This window comes from Musa acuminata, chromosome BXJ3-8, assembly GCF_036884655.1.
Source record: "Musa acuminata AAA Group cultivar baxijiao chromosome BXJ3-8, Cavendish_Baxijiao_AAA, whole genome shotgun sequence".
Classification (NCBI taxonomy): Eukaryota; Viridiplantae; Streptophyta; class Magnoliopsida; order Zingiberales; family Musaceae; genus Musa; species Musa acuminata.
The window spans coordinates 2,314,122-2,336,686 of record NC_088356.1 but is presented as its reverse complement, the minus strand read 5'-3'; the positions used below and the strand labels follow the sequence as shown (position 1 = coordinate 2,336,686).

Here is a 22,565-nt window from a genome sequence, read left to right as displayed (position 1 = left end):
TAAAAGGCCTCCAAAATAAGGATCTGTAGGTGACACCTACTAAGTCAAGAAACTTATGAAGGCAGAGAAGGCTTAAATGCTGCCAATGCAATGGGTGGTATCACTGAGAGATCCACAATAGTTTCTACAAACTCAATCCTCAAGAAATGTTTTGCTTACAATTCATGGTTTTCACATAAATTATCACCAAGTGAACAAGATAAGTCAGTTCCAATCAAGTTTCAGGTTGTTACATGCATCACATATAACTTACAAATTTTACAGCATCATACATGTTGACATGGAGGATGATGGAAATTGTTTGATGTAAGATACAAGTTAAGCTTAAAGCTTTTATGCGTGTAAAAGCACACTTCATGTCTGTAAGGTGACACCAGTTCTTGTCTGATCTGTAACCTTGACACAAAGGGTTTTAGAACTCTCTCTATCGGATTTGAGACTTTGTTTGCCTTTCACATTCTTATGGCTGTTCTGCAACCTTATGGTGGTGGCTTCCGTGCTAGTGCCCAGACTATGACGATGAAATCGACCGCATAGTCCATTGCAGTTTTCTCCAGCTGGACTGGCATCACTGTAGCTCTTTCTTCGAGTGAACTTGGGTGATATAGCACGCGTCGGAGGTACCTTTTGAACAAAGAAAATGCCCTGACTTAGCTATGCCATAAGTATAGTTAGTTCCAGAAGAGCATTACTTGTAAACAATACTGGGAGAGCATTCAAGCCACAGAGACTAAGCCATGAACCAGCAGGAAGAAAGTGCTTCATATGTGATTCAAGATGAAGGGAATATTTAACTTTGTTTTGATTCTCTGATGCTACAGGCAACGGTTGTACCCATTTTTTGAAGCAATATAAATTTATGCGTTCTTTGGAAAAACAAGAGAGAGAATGTTTACTACTGATGCTTTCTAACTCATTATTTCATTGAAAGAGAACTATGAAGTTTATATAATGCGGCGTAATCACCAAATTCAACCGCCAACTTTTGCGAAGTCTGAACCTGCTTTTTTGTGTGTGGTCCTTTCCTTGTAATCACAATTGTATTAGAAGATTACTTACATGCAATTTAATAAAACCAGAGTAAGAATCTCTGAAAGATGTGTGAGATATATACTAAAGGAATAACTACTAAAATATTTGTTTTGCTAGGAACTTCGTGTAGAAGATCTAATTCTTGTAACATGAAATAAAAAATTTGCATTTTTCCCTAAAGTTTAGTCTCGAGGAAATATCCACTCAAAACATATTTATGCCTGTTATATTAATCATATCAAAATCACACTAACAAGAACTAGCTCGAAGAGACAAAAAAATTGAGCAACACGATCCTGATATAATGCACCATTTACAAATTTATGCAAGTTGGTGCTTCAGTTCTTCTGTCCGATTAAAATTATATAGTTTATAAATAATGAGGGTAACCCAAGCTGATAAACATTGCAATGATAAATGCTGGATTCCTGCTACTAGCATGAAAAATTCTATGTTGAGGAGCTAGAATTTAGAACTTTCTGTGCTTTTATAATTTCTGATTTACTTGAATAATTGAGAAACATGAGCTCTAAGTGAAATCTTAGGATCATACCTTCTTTAGTTCAACCTTGGGAGGAGGACCCTCATGGTAGAAGCTAGGCATTGGATTTGCTTTGAAAACTAAACTCTTCCTCAATTCCTTCAGAGCTGCCTCTTTCTCTTCCTGGATAACATAATAAAATATAAAACTTAATGGTAATCATTTCATGCATAAAAAATGAAGCAAGAAAGGAGGTACTTGTACACTTCTCTTTTTTTGTTTGATAGAAGCAGAAAGAACAATGTCCATTCTAGATCAAAGTAACTGATGCGTGCAGAAAGCACATGTTAAAAGCACCTGTGGATTCTGATCAATCGGGATCTTATATTTGGATTCAACCTCTCTGTTTAAGACTTTTAATATGCTTTCCCGAATCTTTAAAAGTGATCAACTTCATCATTTCCTTTTTTCTGACCTACCGAGTCCTTGTCACTACAGTCAACTTACCCTATTATCCAATTGATCCAAAATAACACATTGTCAGCATCTTCTTCATTTAAAAATTCATTGACTTTTTCCTCAATGTTGCAATCGCATTTCATCTATGAGTATACTTGCATGTTTATTTTTTTTCTCCCCTCTAGGTGAACTATATATTCTTCATTTACGACAATCAATCTTTTCTTGATTGTCAAAAAGAAGAAAACAATCACCAAGACAAATTTCCTGGTCATGGATTTACAAAGAGATTTCATTTTTAGACATATTGTACGAGGGTGGCCCGGTGCACAAGGCTACACAAAGTCTAGGGAAGGTCAATATATATACAAGCAGAGAAACTATTTTATTTAAACCTTAGTGACCTAGATCATAAAGAAACTTTACTGTGACATGAAGCTCTACCTCTCCATTGAACTAATTGAAACAAAAAAGTCGTTGTAAATAGACACAAAGATCTACCATGTGTAGCTTGTAGGGATTTGAGATTTAAGTTACCATATCAACCATAAGTATAAGACTAAAAGATATCAGCTAGGAAAACTAAGATCTTGAAAAAACAAAGTAACCACATAAGTGGCAAACATGTAATCCACTGTAAAGAATGCTATAAAAATAATAGTTTGGTAAAGAAAACATATTGATGTCCTACTTGAAGTATGAAACGTATGGTACATATTTGTAATCAAGAAAAAAAATAGATTTTATTTTTTCCAGTCAAGAAAGGAGAGGTCAAAGAAATGATTTGTATAGTTGATTGGAGCTTAATAAAAAGCTATATTAGAGATACAGATATTAGTTCTTTACAACAAGTATTTAACAAATTTTATTTGCTAAAGTGATCAACTAGCAGACTTATGTGTGTTATATCAGAAATATCAAACTGTCAGTAAATAGAAAAAATCATTTCAAGGGAACACCAAATGGTTGGGACCTACTCATTTGTACAGTTAGTATGAAAGGAAACAAGTTGTGCATTATCAGCGATCAAGATATTGGTGTGTCACAGAAAGCATTCAATAAGTTTCATATATCTCTTAGGAATTTGTTCAAGTGGTCAATTAGTATGTTTATGCAAGTATTACATCAGATTTCTCATTTCACTGGTAAAGAAAATAAAGCAAGATAATTTATCAGTTTGCAAGACATGAATTCATATATTTAATGTCTCATAAGCAACTGCCCAACCATAAAAATGATGGTGGATAATTATTACACATATATAGCAGGAAGGCTCTAAATGTGACCTTTGTTTGATAGAAATGTGTGAAAAAGCAGTAGCGCTCCAACAGACAAAAATAAGTGAAAAGTATGTGTATGTTGCTCCAAAGACTAATGAGACATAGCAATATACTTGAGCATATTTTGGATCGATTAAAAGACCAGTACACAGTCAATCCAAATAGGGAGATAAAACAAAAGGAGAACATATTAAATTGCAGAAAAAGACAAGCATAATAAATAAGCCTTTTTATTGGAAAAAATTAAGATCTACAGAACATGCTGGGCATCCTCAGCAAGAACATTGTAGAATGATTCCTAATAATACATTGTTGCAGTATCTAGAACTCATTATTTAGTATCTAACTTTTTATGGATTCTGCATAGTGCCTACACAATAAACGTCATGCAGGCAGCACTCGCATTAATAAAGAAATTCCAAGATGGATGTAAGATAGCACAGAGCTTAATTTTTCATGCACCGATACCGAGAAACATAGTTGAAGCAAGAAAGCATATACCCTCGTCCTAGCTTCAGATTGTGTTTTCTCTGCTTCCATAGCCTGGTGTTTCTGTTCTAACTTGGAGTAAAACTGAAGTAAGAGGATAAAGGAGATTAAAACTCTGTGGGTTTAAGTTGATAACAAATTAATTGCATTACACAGATAGTGATGGTACCTCCTTCCGCTTTGCTGCACGCTCACTGCATCTAAAAGTAGGGGCAGCTGCCACAGTTGTCTTGCCCTTTAAAGTTCTTACAGATGCTGCAGTACTATGAAATGGTTCAAGAAAAACTAACACAAAACTGTCTAAAGGCAGATATGATAAGATATAAAAGTAGAAAAAGGATACGAAGAAGCAACTGAGCAATAATCCTCATTGTCTGGGTGCACTGTATCATGAGGTTGCAAAGGCTTCACAGAGATGAGAGGTGAATTACTCTGCAATATAGCACAAAGCCAAAAACTGCCATGATTAATTTCATAATTGAATATACTTCATACAGAAAGAAAAATGCTTTCAGGAATACTCATCACTAGATCAAAATTAGAGATCACAACTTGTGATATTTCCAATGTTGTTTAAATGGTACATGCAAAATGCAACTTTTATTCTTAACGTTCCATACCAAATGCTGTGAATTGGAAAGGTGTCTTAAGGATGAAGAAATGGATTCATCACGGTCAAAATTATGGTGCAACTTGTCACCATCAGGATTACAAGATAGACGCTAGAAAGAACAAATGTAGAAGTACATCATGGTAACTGCTTACGGAAGAAAATACATATATATGCACATGTCATGCATATGAATTCTACAAGTCAGATGCTAGAATGGAAACAAAACACATCCATTTTTCTAAGTTCAGATCAAATCGAGGGAATGCATGAAGCATGACATCACCGATGAGTGAAAGCGAAATAAACATCCCAAGCAAGAAATGAAGGTTACCTGAACATTTCTTAGGATGTTTGCTGATTGTCGGCCATCTACTCTAGCCTTTTTGTCTCCACTAGCAGTTGCCTCAGCACCAAAAGCACGATTTCCACCTGAAACATGCTTTTCAGTTGCAACAGCTGATGGTTGAGGAACAGTGCGGTTTCCAGCATTAGCAGGCTTTGATACTGCTGGCTTCTTCTGATTTAATATCTTCTGAGCACTATACTTGTATACTGCTATGTCCCGTCCCCGACCCAAACTTACATTTCTAAGATAAGGCACTTCTTGCCCTTTATTTTCATCAGTGTGTGTACCATTAATAGCTTCATCTGACTCTATAATTGCTGAAGGTTCGCCAGGAAGATCGTTAGCTTGATCAGAGTTACTCTTGGATGCACGAGCAACAACACGATTTGATTTTTCAACGGTAGCCACTTTCATGATTTCTTTACCCATTGCTCTGCCAAAAGCAAATCAAATAGATCAAGTTCTTTGCAATATGCTAACAGAAGAGAAAATCCTTTACAGTATTCAACAACAAGTTAATGAGAAAACAAACATCTAGAAAGGTCTTCCCTTGCATATCAAGTAAAAGATAAGTTTCATGGGAGCACCTGAACATATTCCTTTAGGTAGTTGCAATAATACCTTTACGGTGTTTAACAATTAAGTTAAAAAGAAATCAGACATCTAGAAAGGGAGAACCATGCATCTATAAGTTTAATGGGGGGTGCCTTGACATGGTGCCTGAACATCTTGCATGAGGTAGTCCTGATAGTATCATTATCATCTTCCACAAGGTAGACCTTGGTTTGAAAGGGGAAAAGAATATACTCATCCTCAAAACAGCATAATATCAGTTTAATGCGCAAAAAAATGGTCAATATACCAGTTTATATAGCATATACTGCATTCCATAATCTCGACCACAATCAGAAACGCTCATTTTTGTCTCATGAAAATTTAGCTGAAAAAATAGAATTACTGGAACAGAAAACAGCTCCTAATATTAATCCTATGAGGCAAAGGAAACGAGTTACGGTTTCAAGCTTTTTGCTGTATAAAACCAAGAATATGCAAAGCCAAAATGAATCATGCACATCTACTAGCAGACTCCATATGTGGCGAACAAAATTAGCTTTAGAAAGTATAATCCAAGTCTATTTCTCAAATTAGTGAAGAAAAATCATTGTTTCAATTTCTTTCCCCAAAATTTTCAGGACAAAGATGTGGGAAAGTGGGACTACCGTAAGCAAAAACTTGAATAAAGAATAATTTTCTGTGGAATACAAGTTTATGCGACAGAAACGCATAGGAAGGATTTTAGTTTCATCAGTAATCATGACTAGTCTATCCCACGCCTGAAGCATTCAATTAAAGAATACAGTTATTTTACGTTCAACAAGCTAATAGCCCTTGAAGAAATGCTTCCCTGACTATATTTTATTTCCCCATCACTTTCATGCCATAGACTATAAAAATTAGCCATTTCATACAAACTAATTAAAGAATCTATCAGTTAACACCGTGTGCATTCAAAAAAAATTCTTTGTGGCCATCAACGCGCAATAAACATCACCGATCGAAAACAATATTAACACAAACACTACCCCTGAGGGCAATAACTTAACCCAAACCAATCCAAAGATTAAAAAAAAGAATTGAAGGGGAATCAGACGAAAGTAACAGCGCAATTATCCGGTTCTCGGAAAGAGAAACAGTGCTGGCGGGCTCATCTTATTAGGCCCAAGAAATAATATCATTTTAGCGAAGTGGAAGGAAAAGGCAACGTTATCTTCGTCTATTTTGAACGCAACGCTCAAAAGATGGATTCAAAACGGGTGGTCGAGAAAACCACATTCCGCAAGAAATGTCAAGGCGCAGTCTCAAATTTTGCCACCCTAAGAATCAGAAAAACCCCAGTCGAGAAAGTAGTAGCGAAAAATCCGAACAAAGAACAGGAGAGCCCAAACGTCAACCAATCGACCCCTCGATAATCGCGATCGAACAGCTCGTGCATTCGATTCACAAAGAGGAAATGGTCAAAACGTAAGGAGGGACTGCAAGGTAAGAAAGTAATGCCTTGGAATATGGCGTTCGTCCGTTCCGGGATCCTTCGCTTCCCTCCTCCTCCACCTCCTCCTCTGCCGCCGCCGCGGGCGCCACCACCCTCCTCTCGTCCGCCTCCGGCTCTATTAGACGACGTTGAGCTTTGTCCGATATTTATAGCGGCCCTAGTTTAACGTCGTCAACTAACGGCCGGCGAGACAGCTCTCGCGAGGTGTTGCGTTCGAGTCCGAGGTAAACGGGGCCGGTGGGTCATATCAAGTGTGTGGGGTAAGCTGAAGCGGTGACGGGACCCGGATAAACCGGTCATCATATCGCCCGACGCACGAACTAATCCCTCATAATCCGCTCGAAATTAACTCTGTCACCCCTTGTGGTTTTACATTCTTTCTCACCTCTTCTTTTATTCGTGTCTTCTGGTGGGCCTCACAACCATTCAATCGTAGGAGAAGTAGGTAACATAGGCGGTCGCGCTCGATCGAGTGGGAAAAGGTTTTGGTTTTGTTCTAATCCTTTGCAACGCACGCCGCGTCATTGTATTCATTGCGACGGGAACTCATCAACCACTGCTCTGAAATTACAGATGTGCCATCGATCAATTAAAGTAGTTCCCTTGTGCGAAACAACGGCTGTAACGGTTTGGTAGGTTTACATTGCCATATATTACCCTTAACCTTCCTTACCGATTATCCAAATAAATGAAATTAAAAAGGCGAAAATGCATATTATATATATAATATATCATTTTATTGTAATAGAGTTGTTGACTTTGCATTGCCGCCTGCATTAACAAATACAATGGTATATTCTGACACCTTAACTTTAGCTTCAAATAATTTTCTATTTAATTTGAGGTTGCATCCACGTCTAGTCTAATCCTTTTGTCTACGAATTTGAAAGTTGACAAAAATATTATTTTCTTAAAAAATGATAAATATTTATTGTTGGAAAAAAGATATTTTTTAATTTGAATTCGTTGGCATGCGTGCTAAGGACAGTAATTAATTATTTTTGGATTTTTAAAAGAATATTATACTAGTTTTTATTCTCGATATAAATTTGATATTTTTAATATCTAAGAGTCGCCGTAGCCAAATAGAATGGGAGAGTGACGCCACCTGGCAATATGAACCCTCTCTCCCACCCGCCCACCTCGCCCGTCCTTTGGGGGACCCTTGGGGACCAGTTAAAAGAGTCCCACTGATTGGACGTCCCCTCCACCTGCTGTCACCATTCTAGTACCGTCTTAGGTTGCCAGCTGGATTGTTCTCGTGTAGTTATCACCTGTTTGGACGGGTCGGTCGGTTCTCTTGTGATCCGAGTGGCTTCATCGGTCCAATCAAGGCTTTGGATGGGTTCTGATAAATTATTCTTCAATGCAGCTCTAAATCACATCCACACGAGCAGAAAGCTCGAGTCAGTATGGGGAGCAGTAGCTTGCCTCAGGGACAAAGCCCTCTGATTTGTACTTCCTAACCCATATAATAATGCCATATCATGCTGAGAGGGAGGGAGAGTATTAGGTTGGCTTTCGCTGTATAATATTCTTATCAGGCCAAAGGATGAATAGGTTGCATTTAATGGCAGCTCTTCGTCTTCCTGATGAGACCAAATAAATCCTCTTGTGAAGCACTTAATACTTGTCTTCTTCCTTATCAGATCTTAGTGCAACATTAGCTAAAGTCAAGTAATATGACCTGATTTAATGACAACTTTCCTTGTGTCTTTTCTCAAATAGAATTTTGCAGACAACAATTGAAACAGACGGTGTTCAGATGTGCAATATGTGTGTGATGTTTAAGAATTTTAATCCACAAGAGTAAAAATCCAGTATCTCTTAGGACTGAACACAAGTTTTAAAAGAAAATTTACTCACCTATAAAAAAGAAGAAATATGTTATACTTGATTGGAGGATTAGAGATGGAAGGAAGAAAAGGACGAAGGGCAGACAGGATAATATGGAAGAGTAACGAAAGAAGAATGATGGAGATGAATAAAATAAAATTGTGCTAACTTATCATCAAATTTTGAGTAAATAGTAAGATAAAACAGATGTCAACTACGGCAGAAAGACTACCTCAGATGCAATAAATAGATGTCAACTATGTAGGTATAAGGGTAATGATTACCTCACACGCAATAAAGCGATATTTATATATTGAGGCTTGTTGAGTTTAGGAACCCACTCAAGTGACATCGATCGCAATCATAGGTTAATGAGCTTGCACCAGTAGCCATTTTCAAGCCTATGTCAGTAGCATTGGCTCAATATTCTTCAAGCCGATCATGTTCAATCTCTTTCTGGCCTTTGATAGTTGCACTCTATGAGTTGGATTTGACATGTGTCCAAAAATTGCCCTCTCTTTTTCCTGCAAAAAAATAAAGATAAAAACACTTTCTGATTCACATCAACTGTGAATGTTGTTAGGCTTACTGTAATCATGTCCTCTAGGTTTTCACAACCCCCACATTTATCAAATCAGATTAGAAGTTGAGACTATAACAATTAGTAGAAATCAACTTCCACCAACAAAGACTAGTTGCAAAGAAATTATTCAGCTACCAGTTGTTAAATGCCAAAACTCTATTTACTAGAAGGATATAGAATTATGATAGGTGCCATATTCAGAATTGCATGTTAAATTGAAGAACTTTAGTAGTTATGAATCATAAGAAAGCCAATAACTAAACAAGGGAATCCACTTTTACTTTCTAAAATTCTAAGCATGTGTCCTTAAACACAGTATCAAAGAAGAGAGGTCTCAAGACAAAAAGAAAAGAGTCAAGAAGAAGAAAAGTATATATATATATATATATATATATATATATACATATACATATACATATATATACATACATATACATATACATACATATATATATATATACATATACATACATATATATATATATATATATATATATATATAGAGAGAGAGAGAGAGAGAGAGAGAGAGAGAGAGAGAGAGGAAAAAGAAAAATGTATCCACAATTCTTTTACTAAATAGATAGTCCCATCTATTGACCCAATTCCAATCGGATTTGGTGAACCAAAAGCTTGGTCGGGTTGATGAATGATTCGGTTATAAAAACTATGCACATAGCCTACATTATTATTTCTATTTCTCAGGTATCCCATGGAGGTGACCTTGTGTCTATCTAGTGGGGGAGAGTAGAAGGTAGGATAATTCGGTTCTGATAACTACGAACATAGCCTACACTATTCTTTCTATTTCTCAGGTTTTCTATGAAGGTGACCTTCTGTCCATCTAGTGGGCGATAGTGGAAGGTAGGATGTGATATGGAGGTTCTTTCATCAAAATTTTCAAGAAAAATGTGTACCCAAGACATGACCACTAGATTTGGACCACCATAATTTGACTAAATGACTTGAGAAGTACCAAATTGATAAATTGATGAAATGGGAGAGGATTATACAAATCATTGATATGCAAGAATCTTGGATGAAATTGATGGCACATATTGCAAACAGAAAATTAGGATGTTACATGCAATGGTAAGGTTGTTCTAATAAAGCGACCCCATTTGGTATATGAGAATTTTGTGGGATTTTCATTATGTTCTTGAAATTTAATCAAGACTTTTCACCCATTCGATTCAAGTCGAAAACCAGACTAAATACAAAGATTTCATCAGTGATTTAAAAAGGTGCTCGGGCGCTCGCCTAGGCGCTCGGGCGAGGCGAGGCAAGGCCCGAGCGCCTCGCTAATCTCCCAGGCGACGCACTTCAAACAGGTGCTGCCTGGGCGCTCGCCCGAGTCCAGGCGCTGGGCGCTTCGGGCGAGCGCCTGGGTTAACCAAGGCGACTAAACCAGGATTTTAGGTCTGGTTCGGTCTTTGATGGTTAGTTGGTTCAATCGAACCAACTAAAATCGATATAAGTGAGAACCCAACCCTAACCCTCGCCGCTGCCGCTCCCGATCCCGATCTCATTGCTCGCCGCTGTCGCTACTCGCAAACGCTGCCTCTGTCGCCGCTCGCGCCTCCCGCTGCTCGCCGCTGTCGCTGCTTGCAAACGCTGTCGCTGCCGCTCGCGCCTCCCGTTGCTCGCCGCTCCTGCTCCTGCTGCCGTTGCTCGCCGCTGTCGCTGCTCGCAAACGCTGCCGCTGTCGCCGCTCGTGCCTCCCGTTGCTTGCCGCTCCCACTCGCCGTTGCCTCCTTACACTCCGCTGCCGCTTCCTCTTTTCTCAGTCAGCAAGCTCAGCACCCCCTTACACTTCCTTCTTCTCCTTCTGTTAACAGTATACAATATATTGTTAACAGTATACTGTATACTATTAATATTGTTAGGTTTATTTAAAATTATTAATTTTCAATACTATTAATAGATTTTCTTAATTTAATAACATATTTTAATTTAGAATTTTAAATAATTATATTTATTAATTATATTTTATATTTTTATATTTTAGCGTCTCGCTTCGCTCGGGCGAGCGCCTAGCGCCTCGGGCGTTTTTGGACCTTGGCGCCTTTTAGCGCCTAGCGCTTTTTAAATCACTGGATTTCATAGCTTGAAGTGAACATCTTAAAAACTAGTACACAAATCTTATCTTCTAAATCTCACCCTCCAAATTCTAGCTATGATTCAAAGTATAAGGATACCGATGAAATTTCCAAATCCTAGAATTTAAATGCCGTATTACTTATGCATCTCATGCTTCAAATCCTCTGATCAAACACAAGTTTTCCCTTTAATTGGAATTCAGGAACAATTCCAACTAAAAGTAGAATCTCAAAAGTCAAAACATTTTTCTTAAGAAATCCAGAATTTCATAATGTCATACAAAAAGGGTGAATAACAATGAATAACATTCAACTCTTGGCAGAGGCATAGGCAAAGGTGAAACATTATAACAGTCTTATCATGAAATTTTGTTAGTTGATTAGTAATTTAGGATTTATTTTATTGTGTCTAGAAGATGAAATTCAAGTAGAATTAGACCAGTTGGCATTAGGTCTATATACATACAATGACTTTGTAACCAGATGACTGAGATGACAGAGACTTAGATTGAGAAAGATAGTGATGACAAATGTAGGCAGTATCTTTAACAAGGATCATAATAGATACATCAGCCATCAATGCTCGAGTTGAAGGGAAAGACCTTAGGGACTGGTGATAATGAAGAAGATGATGATGCAACTCGGTAATCGATAAGATAGGTTCGACAACCGGTTCAACAAGCTTGAGGACAAGTTTGAAGGTCTTAACAAGCAGGTAGAGGGAATTCAATAAGACCAACATTAGCCACTGTTTACAGTATAAAAGACAAAGACAAATCAAAATAGTTTAAACAGTTTTACCAAATCAGATATGGGTTTGGAAGCATGTACATTTGCTTATATCAAACTTAACACTATGCAGAAGGGATTAAATATTGGTGGATGCTTGGTTTCCACCAGTTGGACAACTAGTGCAAGACATAAAAAATATCATTACTAATCAGGAAGGAGAAAAGCAAAGGCAGGAATCAGACAATATATAAGGCTGCCGGTTCTTTCCTTCAGCAGTGAGGCACTCTCAGCCTAAATCAAAGGATAAAAAAGCAGTGGTTCAATCAATCCTAAACTTACCAAAAGCAAATAATGTATTCTGGCACACCATATACATTTTTTACACCAAATTTAATTTGATAAATGAGAATAATCAACTGAAGTGCATTTTATGTTTGTGATGAGTTCTCAGCTTGATGTTCTATTTCATCTTGAATACCACAAATAAGAAATGGAGAGTAATGAAAATCCTTACAGTACAAAACAATCAACTTCAATAGAACAGTTTTCTCAGACTAAAACACCAAAGTCAAAGATCTCGATGAAGCACTACAGAAAGGTTAGCATCTACAATATAAATAGTAACAAATTACACCTGATGTGTTTTAGCATGTAGAGGAAAGAAAATTTTAACACATTAGTATTAGTCTTAGTCATCACGAAGCCAAAATCAACTTTGGTTTCATTTTAACTAGACCAGAGTTCAGGGAAGCTTAGAGTCGAAAGAAAACAAAGCATATACAGATAGCAAATATTTTTTAAAAAAATAATTACAAAAATAAAAATCTTAATTTTATTTGAGAATTTGCTGTCCCTTTGAGCTTAGGCAGATCAAGTCATTCTACATCCTCTAGGTCAAGTTGTGCAGCTAAAACAATTTAATCAGACAAATGGACATAAACATATAAAAGATTTATCACACAACATAAAAAATATTATTTATCCATTTTAATCTTCTGACTTATGGCTTTGTTGTTATTATTATTGAGTATCCATTTCAACCTTCCAATGTATGGTAACAGTGATCTTATACCAGTCACAAACATCATTTTGAGGCAACAACTTGACCTACATACTTTGAATGGATTGCAAAGATGGAAAGCCAAGGCAAGAGTTTGGTTCCAGGTTAATCAGATGGGTTGAATTATCCCTGTCCTGGACTAATTCCTTTAACCTTCAAGCTTCTGTATTTAACCTACATTGTCAAGCTTATGAGAAAAAAATCTAGAGAAGGTTAATACAGTCTAGATAAAGAGGTTATTCTAACCCAACATGCTTGAATTAGTCTGCTTTGACTTTGGAAAATGATGTCATTACCAACTAATTTACCATAGAATCATCATAAAAGCTTCTTTTTTTATTTTGTCATAGAATCCTGGTAGCTAATTGAAGCACATTATCATTACCAAGTCTCACATAAATACTATACATTAACTCAAAAAAATCTACAAGAACTGCCAATAATACAAGATTAATTTTAAAATATATTAAGTCGTATATATGAATGCTGTATGACCAAGACAACACAAAAAAAAAAACATGGTGCAGATAATCTTAGTTCTATAACATGTCTCAGGATATTCTACCAATACTATACATCTTTACCAATGGAAGGTCATGGATTGCATGTATTTGATCAACATAATCCAACACATAAAAGAAGATATCAGTGGAAGACGATAAGGAACCTCTTTCCATCGCCATTTTCAGTACATCCCCCTGCTATTGTTCAAGATCGATCCCAGAGTTCCCAAGACAACGAGCGTATCGAAGACGGGCGTGATGATGTTCCTGAAGAGATTGAGATATGGGTCGCCGAGGTCTCTGATAGCTGAGAGTCGCTGCCGGTCCCAAGGGATGTTGGGGAACCAGCTTAGCAGAACCTCGAGGGGGCGGGCGGAGGAGAGGACGATCCTCGCGGCAGAGAGGGCGAGGAGGGAGGAGAGTGTTCGGTTGGAATCAGAGAGAAGGGAAAAGGAGGGCCGCGGCCTGACGCGGACGAGGGAAGAAGGCAGGGTTAGGGTTTAGGACGACGGAGGTGGAGACACCGGTGACCATCGGTCAGGTCGGGTTCTCCTCGAGCGAGCGAGGACTGCCGTTGTTGACAGATCAACTGGAGAGCGGCTAAGATTAAATTGAGATTCAAATCTAACGGCTGAGATTACAAAACTTACCTTTCTGATCTACAACTCGGTTCGCACCCTGTTAAAAACCAGCTTGACTCGAGTCAAGCCTCAATTTAGACCCGAGTCGAACTCGACCTAACCCAAACTGCCACGTTCGGTGCATGCAATGCCTGAAAGCAACCTTAATTAGTGCACACCACACCAAATTATGTAAGGTATTATATATTATACATGACTCAAAACTTCAACACAACAGCACAAAAAGATATTATCTTAAAATCATATATAACATTACCAAAAATATAACTATAATAATATCTGTGTTATAATATAAAGATTCATTTAAAATCCTAAAACATATTTAAAGCTACAATCAATTTTAATTATACGAAAAATGGCATTTCTTTGCAGCAGATCTCTGCTTTGAGTCTTTTGAGCAAATCTCGCATTTAACACTTGCATCACTTTTTTCTCTTTGCAATATTCCATACATTGAATGATGAAAGACTACAGCTTTAATTGGTGATGATTAGACTAATAATAGCGGTCTTTGCATACATTAATCCAAATAGTCTATTCTTCTTCACTCGATCCACTCTACTTTTTCGATGAATAAGAACTAAGAAGCCCTTCTTATAATTAATTAATTAATTTTCGAAATGCATATATTTCTTAGAAAATATTTTTAAAATTAATTTAGTAATAAATTCTCCACATTAAAAATTGAAGAAATGAAAGTCAAAATACTTTCAAGATATTTAATTCCATAGAATTTTATTTTTCTTGTGATGAGAACAGAATGAACCATAATTAGTGAAATTATTTGCTGATAGGATTTCTATGCTATTGTAAGATTTCATATTTTCATATGTTATACATATGAATATCAACATCAATGCGTCGTTCATGAACAAAATAAAAATAAAAATCAATAAATATATATTCAAAAAATAAAAATAAAAAATTATTTGTCATAAACATGATATTCTTGATCTTACTTGATCATTTCTAGAGTTTGGAAAATAATATGTTCGTGGTATATTATAGACAGGATAATTTATCCTGACAAAATACACTTAATAGTGAAAAAAATCTTATTATGGTAATAAGACATGCCCATTAATATCTAAAAATATGTATACTCAAAATTATTTACAAAATATCATAAAAACGAGAGATAATTATTAATTTTATCTAAATCTTAACCTAACTTACTAGTCAAGTCATGAAATCCTAATTCAACTTAAATGCCTCCCTATATTAATGGATACCTAAGAGGGGTGGATTAATTAGGTATCCCCAACAGATCCGATCCGTTACCACCCACCCATATACCTAAACCTAACTTGTGTTAATTATTTTATTTTAGAAATAAAAAAAAAGGAAAGGTTTTGTGGGCATTCTTCCCCAAGTTCAATTACTCCATGCCTAAGTTCTTTATGAGTTCCTCAAATAAAGAAAGAAAAAAAAGGAAAAAGTGCATCCCCCCTAGAATTAAACGTGAAGCTTTGTACAACATTCATTCATCATGAGAGACTTGATGGCTTATTCGACATCTAATTTAGCTTATCTAGTGTCATTTTCTTATGTTAGGAGGGTAACTATGTGCATTGCTTTTATTTTTTTTTTCTTGTAAACGTCCTATTAATGGGGAATTCATAACCCTTATAGATCGTTTAAATAAATATTGGAGATGGGTTTGGATAGGAAAAGTAATTACTAAGTATTGACTTGCTAACTCATCCAACGTATCATCGTCATCTAGATATCGATGTGGGTCGGAGAACTCGTGCACCTCCTTTCCCCTATGGTCGTTCACAGGGGTGTGACCTTTCACCCCTTGCCAATAATGATTTCGAAAAAGGTCGCACGAACTAACTACAAAGAGCATTAATCCCCGACGACAAAGCTCATTTCCTCCCTTTTTCGATTATCTGCTGCAGGTGATCGTCGTCTGCTTATCTCAGAATAGGTGTTAGCCTTGATAAACGATGCCTTTGCAGTCGTTTTTTTTTCAATCGTCTGGTGTAAGTAAATATCGTTTGTTTATCTTGGTCAGGTGCCAGCCCTAACATAACAGTGCCCCTATAGTCAATCTTCACTAGCAACGCGTCACAGGGAGATGTACCAACCAGGAGTCGACATAAATAAGCTCTTGAAGAACGTACGAAGCCACCCTAATTAGCCATTGACCTCCCTCCACCAACCGCTCAAGTATAAAAGTTGGCTCCCAAAACCTAAAGGGAGGACGGAAGACAACAATCTCTATTATCCCCACTCCACTATTAACTTTACCGTTGTAGGGAACGGATCATGAACATCCCCCAATACTGATTGCTTGTGTAGGAATATCAACAAAGCTAAGGCACCCCACAGGACGATACAGATTCTACCTCAAACGAATAAGCAACATCTCAGGATTATATTTGTTGAGCCTTCCTCCACTCCAACTATCCTTCACGATTGTCACGTGGGCTCCCAAGATAAACTTATACCTTCAAGATGAAATCAAATCGTGTCGATTCTCCGATGCATCAAGGCAATAAGAGGTTCGAATGAGTTCAACCTCCAATTTAACTCAATTTTATAGATAGTGCAGCGAGTTGTAAATTTAATATATTTAGTCCTCCTTGTGTTTGGTAAATTGCTATTCAAGATACATATTAATATAATTTACATCTTATTATTTTTATTATTTATATACATAGTCGATAAATCTTGATATTATTTTTTACATAATTTAATATAATATTTAGGAAACTTGAAAGAGTTTTTTTTTGTGTACTATCAAACAAAAAACTTTTTTTTCTCTATCTAGATGGGAAAACAAAACATATTTCCTAGTGATATATAAATTTGGTCATGAGGAGTGAGAACTGAAGAAAATAAGAAAACTGGAACTAATTTTATGTCTTTTATTTTCCTTTTCTTCTGAATTGTGACCAAAACAGCCTATCTCTGGAGCGAAACAACACGCTGTTTTCCCACAATACGCGGCCTCGGCCCCAAAAATAAGCGTCGTAATCCCTTTCCGATCGTCTTCGGTCAGTCCCCGATCGTTATCTTCCATTTTGCTCGATCTGTTTCGGGTCCTGGGCACACAAGAATGTGCAAAAAATCCGATCTTTCTGTGTCTTTTGCTTGGAATCCAGCTGCTCCTCTAGTCTCCCTGCCCAAATCTCAAATTGAAGATTGATTGGGTGAAAAGTTCGTGTTCTTATTTGATTTCGCGTTTCAAAGTTGGAATTTTTTTTTCCTTTTTTCTTTTGCCTGTCGCGGTATGCTTGGAGCTGCTAAAGATCGTTTCTTGAGTGGTCGTTAGGCTTTTTGTGGTATGTTCTTCCCTTTTGAATGGGCTTCTTGTATTGCTTTCTCGTGGTAGTTGAATGCTAACTCACTGCCCCCCTCCCCTCCTCTTCTCATCCGTTTCACGTTGTCGCCCTGGTGAATGGTGCTCGGTCTTGTGAACTATTAGCTATCGATGTGTTGTATTTGTCATCTTGTTATCGAGTTCTTCAGCAGTTATTTACATCTTTTGTTCATCTTGTTGCAAGACTTGTTTCGGCTCGGAGGAATAATTGCTTATGCCATCAACTAATTTGCAATTATCCCAAGATTTGAGTTCATATGCAAATATCTAGTAGCCAGATCTGCTATTTGTAGCGTCTTTTATGTCGATATGCTTGGAATTAATGGGACGAGCTGATGCATTTCATGCACTTTTCATCAGGTTAAAAGGGTATCTTCCTCGAAACACTGGTGATCACCGAAGATTTTTGAGAGAATGATTGTTCGTATTCGTTATCACTTTTGATCGTTCAATCTGGCACGAGGAAGGCTGAGTTATATTATACTGGCATCATGAAGTTCAAAGAAGGCGATAGGGTGGAGGTGTTGAGAAGTAAAGAGGAGCAGTATGGTTCTTGGTTTCCTGCTAAAATTACCTCGCTAAATGGATACACATATACTGTAAGATATGAGTTGTTTCATAGTTCCGAAGGGAAGCCTGTGGTCGAAACAGTGCATGAGGGGGACGTTAGGCCTTCCCCACCGCCACAGGATCGCAGAGAGCTTCGTTTGGTTATTGGTGGCATAGCTGAGGTGCTTGATCTCTGCTCTTGGAGAGTTGGGAAGGTCATGAAAGTCATAAAAGAAGATCGCATTGTGATCAAACTCTTTGGTTCCATCCAACTTCAAGAACACAGTGTGTCTGACCTAAGAGTTCCACAAGCTTGGCAGAACAACCAATGGCTTATGATTGACATGGTAACAGATAGATGCTTCAACGCGTTCTTGTTTCTCTACTCCTTTTTCTTCCCTTTTTTTCTGCTTATCCATTTCAGTAATATCCTTGCTCCTTTTCGTATGAATGCGATAGATATGGTGTTAGTTTAATGGACAATACAAAATTAATGCTGAAATTGCTGAAAGATTCTTCCTTCATCTGTTAATTGGTACAGTTGGCCTTCCAGATTAGAGCTCCAATTTGTGATTATGGGAAATTTGTAGGTTATGTTGGCACTGTAATTCTTTCTGTTCAGGCATCAGTATAAATGATCTATACTCAAACATGACTTTACTTGGGTTTATCCATTGTTTATCATATTCGTTTAACTGATTCCATCTTTCTTTCTCACACAAACATAGACTGACACATTTGGTCTAGCAATATTAAGTCAATATTCTGCATCGCATCCAGGACAAATGTTTTGAAAAACTACCATTAGGTATGCATCAGATATGTACAGCAGGGTCTCATTCAAAATTGTATCTTTGAGAAATCAGCATCCATTTTTGTTGCTTGATCGTTCATTTTCAATGTAAATTTACTTACGAACCATCAATATACTCTCCTGATTCTCCTCTTTAATTAATTGTATTCAGTTAGACCTGGTAAGTTCTTGACAAAGTGTTCATTTTTTCGCTTAAACCTTCACATTGAGCATCTATGTGCCTGGAGCTTCCTGCTTTGACAGCATATAAAGATCGTGCTAACATCATGCTTAATGGTTGAGTTCTGAAAGAAGTTCAATTAACACAACATTGCGCATGATCTTTAAAGGATTCATTATGTATAAATATTATCATCTTATTTTCTGGACATGTTACTAAAAATCTGGTCAGTGCTACCAAAGGAACTGGTAATTTTAATTAGTGTAATACACATACCGGATGGCCCAATGTGTTTTTGTATACTGAGCCTGATATCACTGAAAAAATAACAATAATAAATAAGGATTGGTATAGAAACCATGATTGATGTATGAAACTAGAAAAAGTTTAATCAAAAGCATCACCTGGGAATACCTAGTCTTGTTTAGAACTTCAGATGCTTCTGATCACTGTAGCTGATTTGCCTTTGCCATTTTTTAAATTTTCTTGTTGACCTCTAATGAATGGTTCTGTGTTGTTCAGGGAATCAAAGGGAAGCAATTTGGCTATGATTACATCCCATCTAGCTCCAATTCTGCAAGAAAATTGGATTGTGGTGCAAGTCAAGGCATTGACAAACAAGCTTCACCTGGACAGAGATGTAAGCAAAAGCGTGCCAGCTGCAATTCGCCTATCAAAGCTGGGAAGAGGAATCTCAACTCTCACTGTGGCTTCTCTCCTGTTAATTTAGTTGGAGGAACCAAACGGAAAAGGAAATCCAGCGCAGACAAATCAAATAAGTTATCTACAAGATCACTGCCTAAAAAGGTAGATTGTGTCTCTTTCTCGAAAGATATAGTTGCTGAGCATTTCCTGCACAAATCCAATAAAGATCGAACCACCACATTTCCTCAGATGAATGCTGACAAGGGGTTCACTAACAATCATGTCGTGAATTCATCTTCAATACCTTTAGCAGTCACCGAAGAGGATATTGAATGCTCTGTTGCTAGTTGTAGTGGTAATGAGTATCCAGGATATAGTTATCAAAATCTCAGAGAACACCGTAAAGATACTGCATTGGATAGTTTTGATGATGCCATATCATCATGCCCAATAGAAGGGAAAGAGTATCAAAGCAAATCTGGAGATGAATTAGCTGCCAATGTCCATGAATTAGAGCTACAAGCATACCAATATACTATGCAAGCTTTGCATGCCTCTGGTCCCTTGAGTTGGGAGCAGGAATCACTTCTAACAAATCTTCGTCTCTCTCTCAATATATCTAATGAAGAACATTTACTTCATCTGAGGCACCTGTTATCTGCTTAAGTTCTCTGTTCAGGATCATAGAATTCGTAGGTACGTCTTAAACTTCTGTGAAGATCATTTCCAGAACTGGCATTTAGATAGTTTCAATCTGTTTATAGTGAACGGTTATACTGTCGATAAGAATGCTGGAGTTTCTGGAAAGCAGTTCTTTTCTAGACTCTTGTTGTAACATATATGTAGATATTTTTTTTATCTAGCATTAAGCGCTGGTTCTTGCAATAAGCTGATATTTTCTGTTTCTAAAGTGGAATTTAATGCAGAGCAATTTGTGTTGCTTTTGATGTTGGTTTCTCAGCTGAATTATGTCAAGTTGCTTCTGTTGGCAGAGTTCCACACAAATGTATGGTCAACTATTCCATAGTTTGGTGAAGCAATTGCATCTCTGAGGGTTGACTATGGAGGATTTGTACTGTTTAGGAGTTACATTTAGTATCCATTTAAAAGAATAGAAATGTGTAGCATTTAGTAACACATTGATAATACATTCTGATAAAGAATCTAAATCTTACAGATGATGTTCATCTTCTTGTGAAGTTTTTGCTAAAGAAGAGTTGCCAACATATCATTTTTTTGCATTATTTTCTGCCAAAGCTTTTAGGAGATTGGATTAGAATACCTCCTCTTCTAGTCCTATCTCTCAGATGGTCAAAATGTTCTTTTATCTTCTTATATAATTGCATACTGTTCTCTAAACTTCTTATCGAGCAATAACTTTTTATCAAAGGACAATTATAATGAACACTTGTAACAGCAAGTTCATATGTTGAGTAAACTCAAACAATGCCCCAATCAGCATATTTTGGGGCAAAAGGAAAATTCGTGTCTATTATGAACACAATCAACATTAGGACATCTCAGATTATTACATCATATGCAGAATCTCAAGCAACTGAGACAAAAGCAAACAGCAAGAAATCAGAATGGCAACAGAGAGAAGTATGAACTTGTGATGAGAATGCCACAGCAAGCATGAGTTTGAACCCTGTAAAAATGAGAATCTCTACAGATGCCAAACTTCATCCCACCACTCTCACCCTCGTCCTCGTCCACCAATTACACCCCCTCCCATGTCCAGTGTAGCCTCATTCATCGTAGTCGAGGACCACAATATATGTCTGGTCATACAGCATGGACATATAAGTTCGTACTGATGGGTTAATTGGTCTATCAACTTCGTTTGGTCTAAATCACTGATCAAAATGTTTAAGCTGAAGTTAATAATAGTATACTCATCATATCCTTATAAGTCAATCTTAATCTTGTCCACTTTCGATGTAGGAATAACCAGGGTGTTACAATGGAAAACTCCTTCTCTGCCCTTAGTTCGATGGATTCAACGATGGAGGATGACAACCCTATTACTAACAACTTCCTCTTCCAAGTTAGTCATCGCAAAGAGCAAGAGGATGGAGGTGGACCCAAATCCTTCCACTTCTCGGTATTCGTCCTTCTTGGCGTTGTCAAAAAAGGTAACCAAAATGTTCTATTGGGCATCCGAGGAAATCTATAATGTGGAGTCTGGTTTCATGTTAGAGGAGGATGATCCCGAATGGACACCGCTGGAATACAATCATACTCCAAAAGCACGACGAAAGCCACCTTTGGGAAGTCCTAACACAACACCATTTTGATTTCTTTAAAACATAAATCTAAGAATAAAAATCTCAAAATATAGCAAAGGGATTTGGGAGCCCCTATGCCACTTGAAATTGATGATTCTAACTGTTGTTCGTGAATTTATTATCATGGAATCGTAGGGGGGAGGCCAAGAAAGACCGTCTAGCCAACCTCAAATATTGGAGTGAAGACTCGTGTAGAAGATTTCATCCGCTTTCTCAAAAGACATAGGAGATGTTGGGTTGGTGATTTCGTGGAGGCAAAGAGATGGGACGAGAGAGAGTTGAGTGTTCGAAGTGTCTCCCCTTCCTGATTAGGGAGGGTTAGCTTTTATACCTACGAGGATGAGTTGGTCGTACGGGATCAATTTACTATGGCCGACTCCTCGAACGGTCGACTTAAGCTTTTGTATGAGTGTCGACCGACTTACATGGATCGGTGTCGTGTAGCACCGTCCCGAGCTTTCCGAGGTGGTTGTACTGTGATGATGTCGTTCGTACGGAGGGGGCGACAAGCGACTGCCCGCCACGTGTGTGTTGTGCGCCACATCATACTTGAGGTTCCACATTTGTATCGTCGTAT

At 37.4% G+C, this 22,565-nt stretch overlaps 2 protein-coding genes and 1 long non-coding RNA gene across 5 annotated transcripts; 1 reads left to right on the top strand and 2 right to left on the bottom strand.

Annotated features, from left to right (window-relative positions):
* Positions 1-204: 204 nt before the first annotated feature.
* On the bottom strand, positions 205-6,907 carry LOC135645741 (protein WVD2-like 1). Its single transcript, XM_065164401.1, has 7 exons — positions 6,756-6,907; positions 4,686-5,133; positions 4,085-4,173; positions 3,911-4,004; positions 3,754-3,825; positions 1,586-1,696; positions 205-624 (listed from the first exon to the last, which is right to left on the bottom strand). The coding sequence occupies exons 2-7, from the start codon at positions 5,127-5,129 to the stop codon at positions 355-357; spliced, it is 1,080 nt and encodes a 359-aa protein (XP_065020473.1). The 5' UTR covers positions 5,130-5,133; positions 6,756-6,907; the 3' UTR covers positions 205-354.
* A 1,824-nt stretch (positions 6,908-8,731) lies between these two features.
* On the bottom strand, positions 8,732-14,126 carry LOC135645369 (uncharacterized). The gene is made up of 2 exons (XR_010498751.1): positions 13,725-14,126; positions 8,732-9,110 (listed from the first exon to the last, which is right to left on the bottom strand). It is a non-coding gene; the product is annotated as an uncharacterized LOC135645369 (long non-coding RNA).
* A 2,942-nt stretch (positions 14,127-17,068) lies between these two features.
* Positions 17,069-20,647, top strand: LOC135581135 (uncharacterized). Of its 3 annotated transcripts, none has more exons than XM_065163537.1 (3): positions 17,069-17,206; positions 17,893-18,428; positions 19,578-20,647. In XM_065163537.1, the coding sequence occupies exons 2-3, from the start codon at positions 18,024-18,026 to the stop codon at positions 20,364-20,366; spliced, it is 1,194 nt and encodes a 397-aa protein (XP_065019609.1). In that variant the 5' UTR covers positions 17,069-17,206; positions 17,893-18,023; the 3' UTR covers positions 20,367-20,647. The 3 variants fall into 3 exon arrangements, with proteins under 3 accessions (XP_065019609.1, XP_065019610.1, XP_065019611.1); XM_065163538.1 differs by having other exon boundaries at positions 17,094-17,369; XM_065163539.1 differs by having other exon boundaries at positions 17,094-17,494.
* Positions 20,648-22,565: the final 1,918 nt, after the last annotated feature.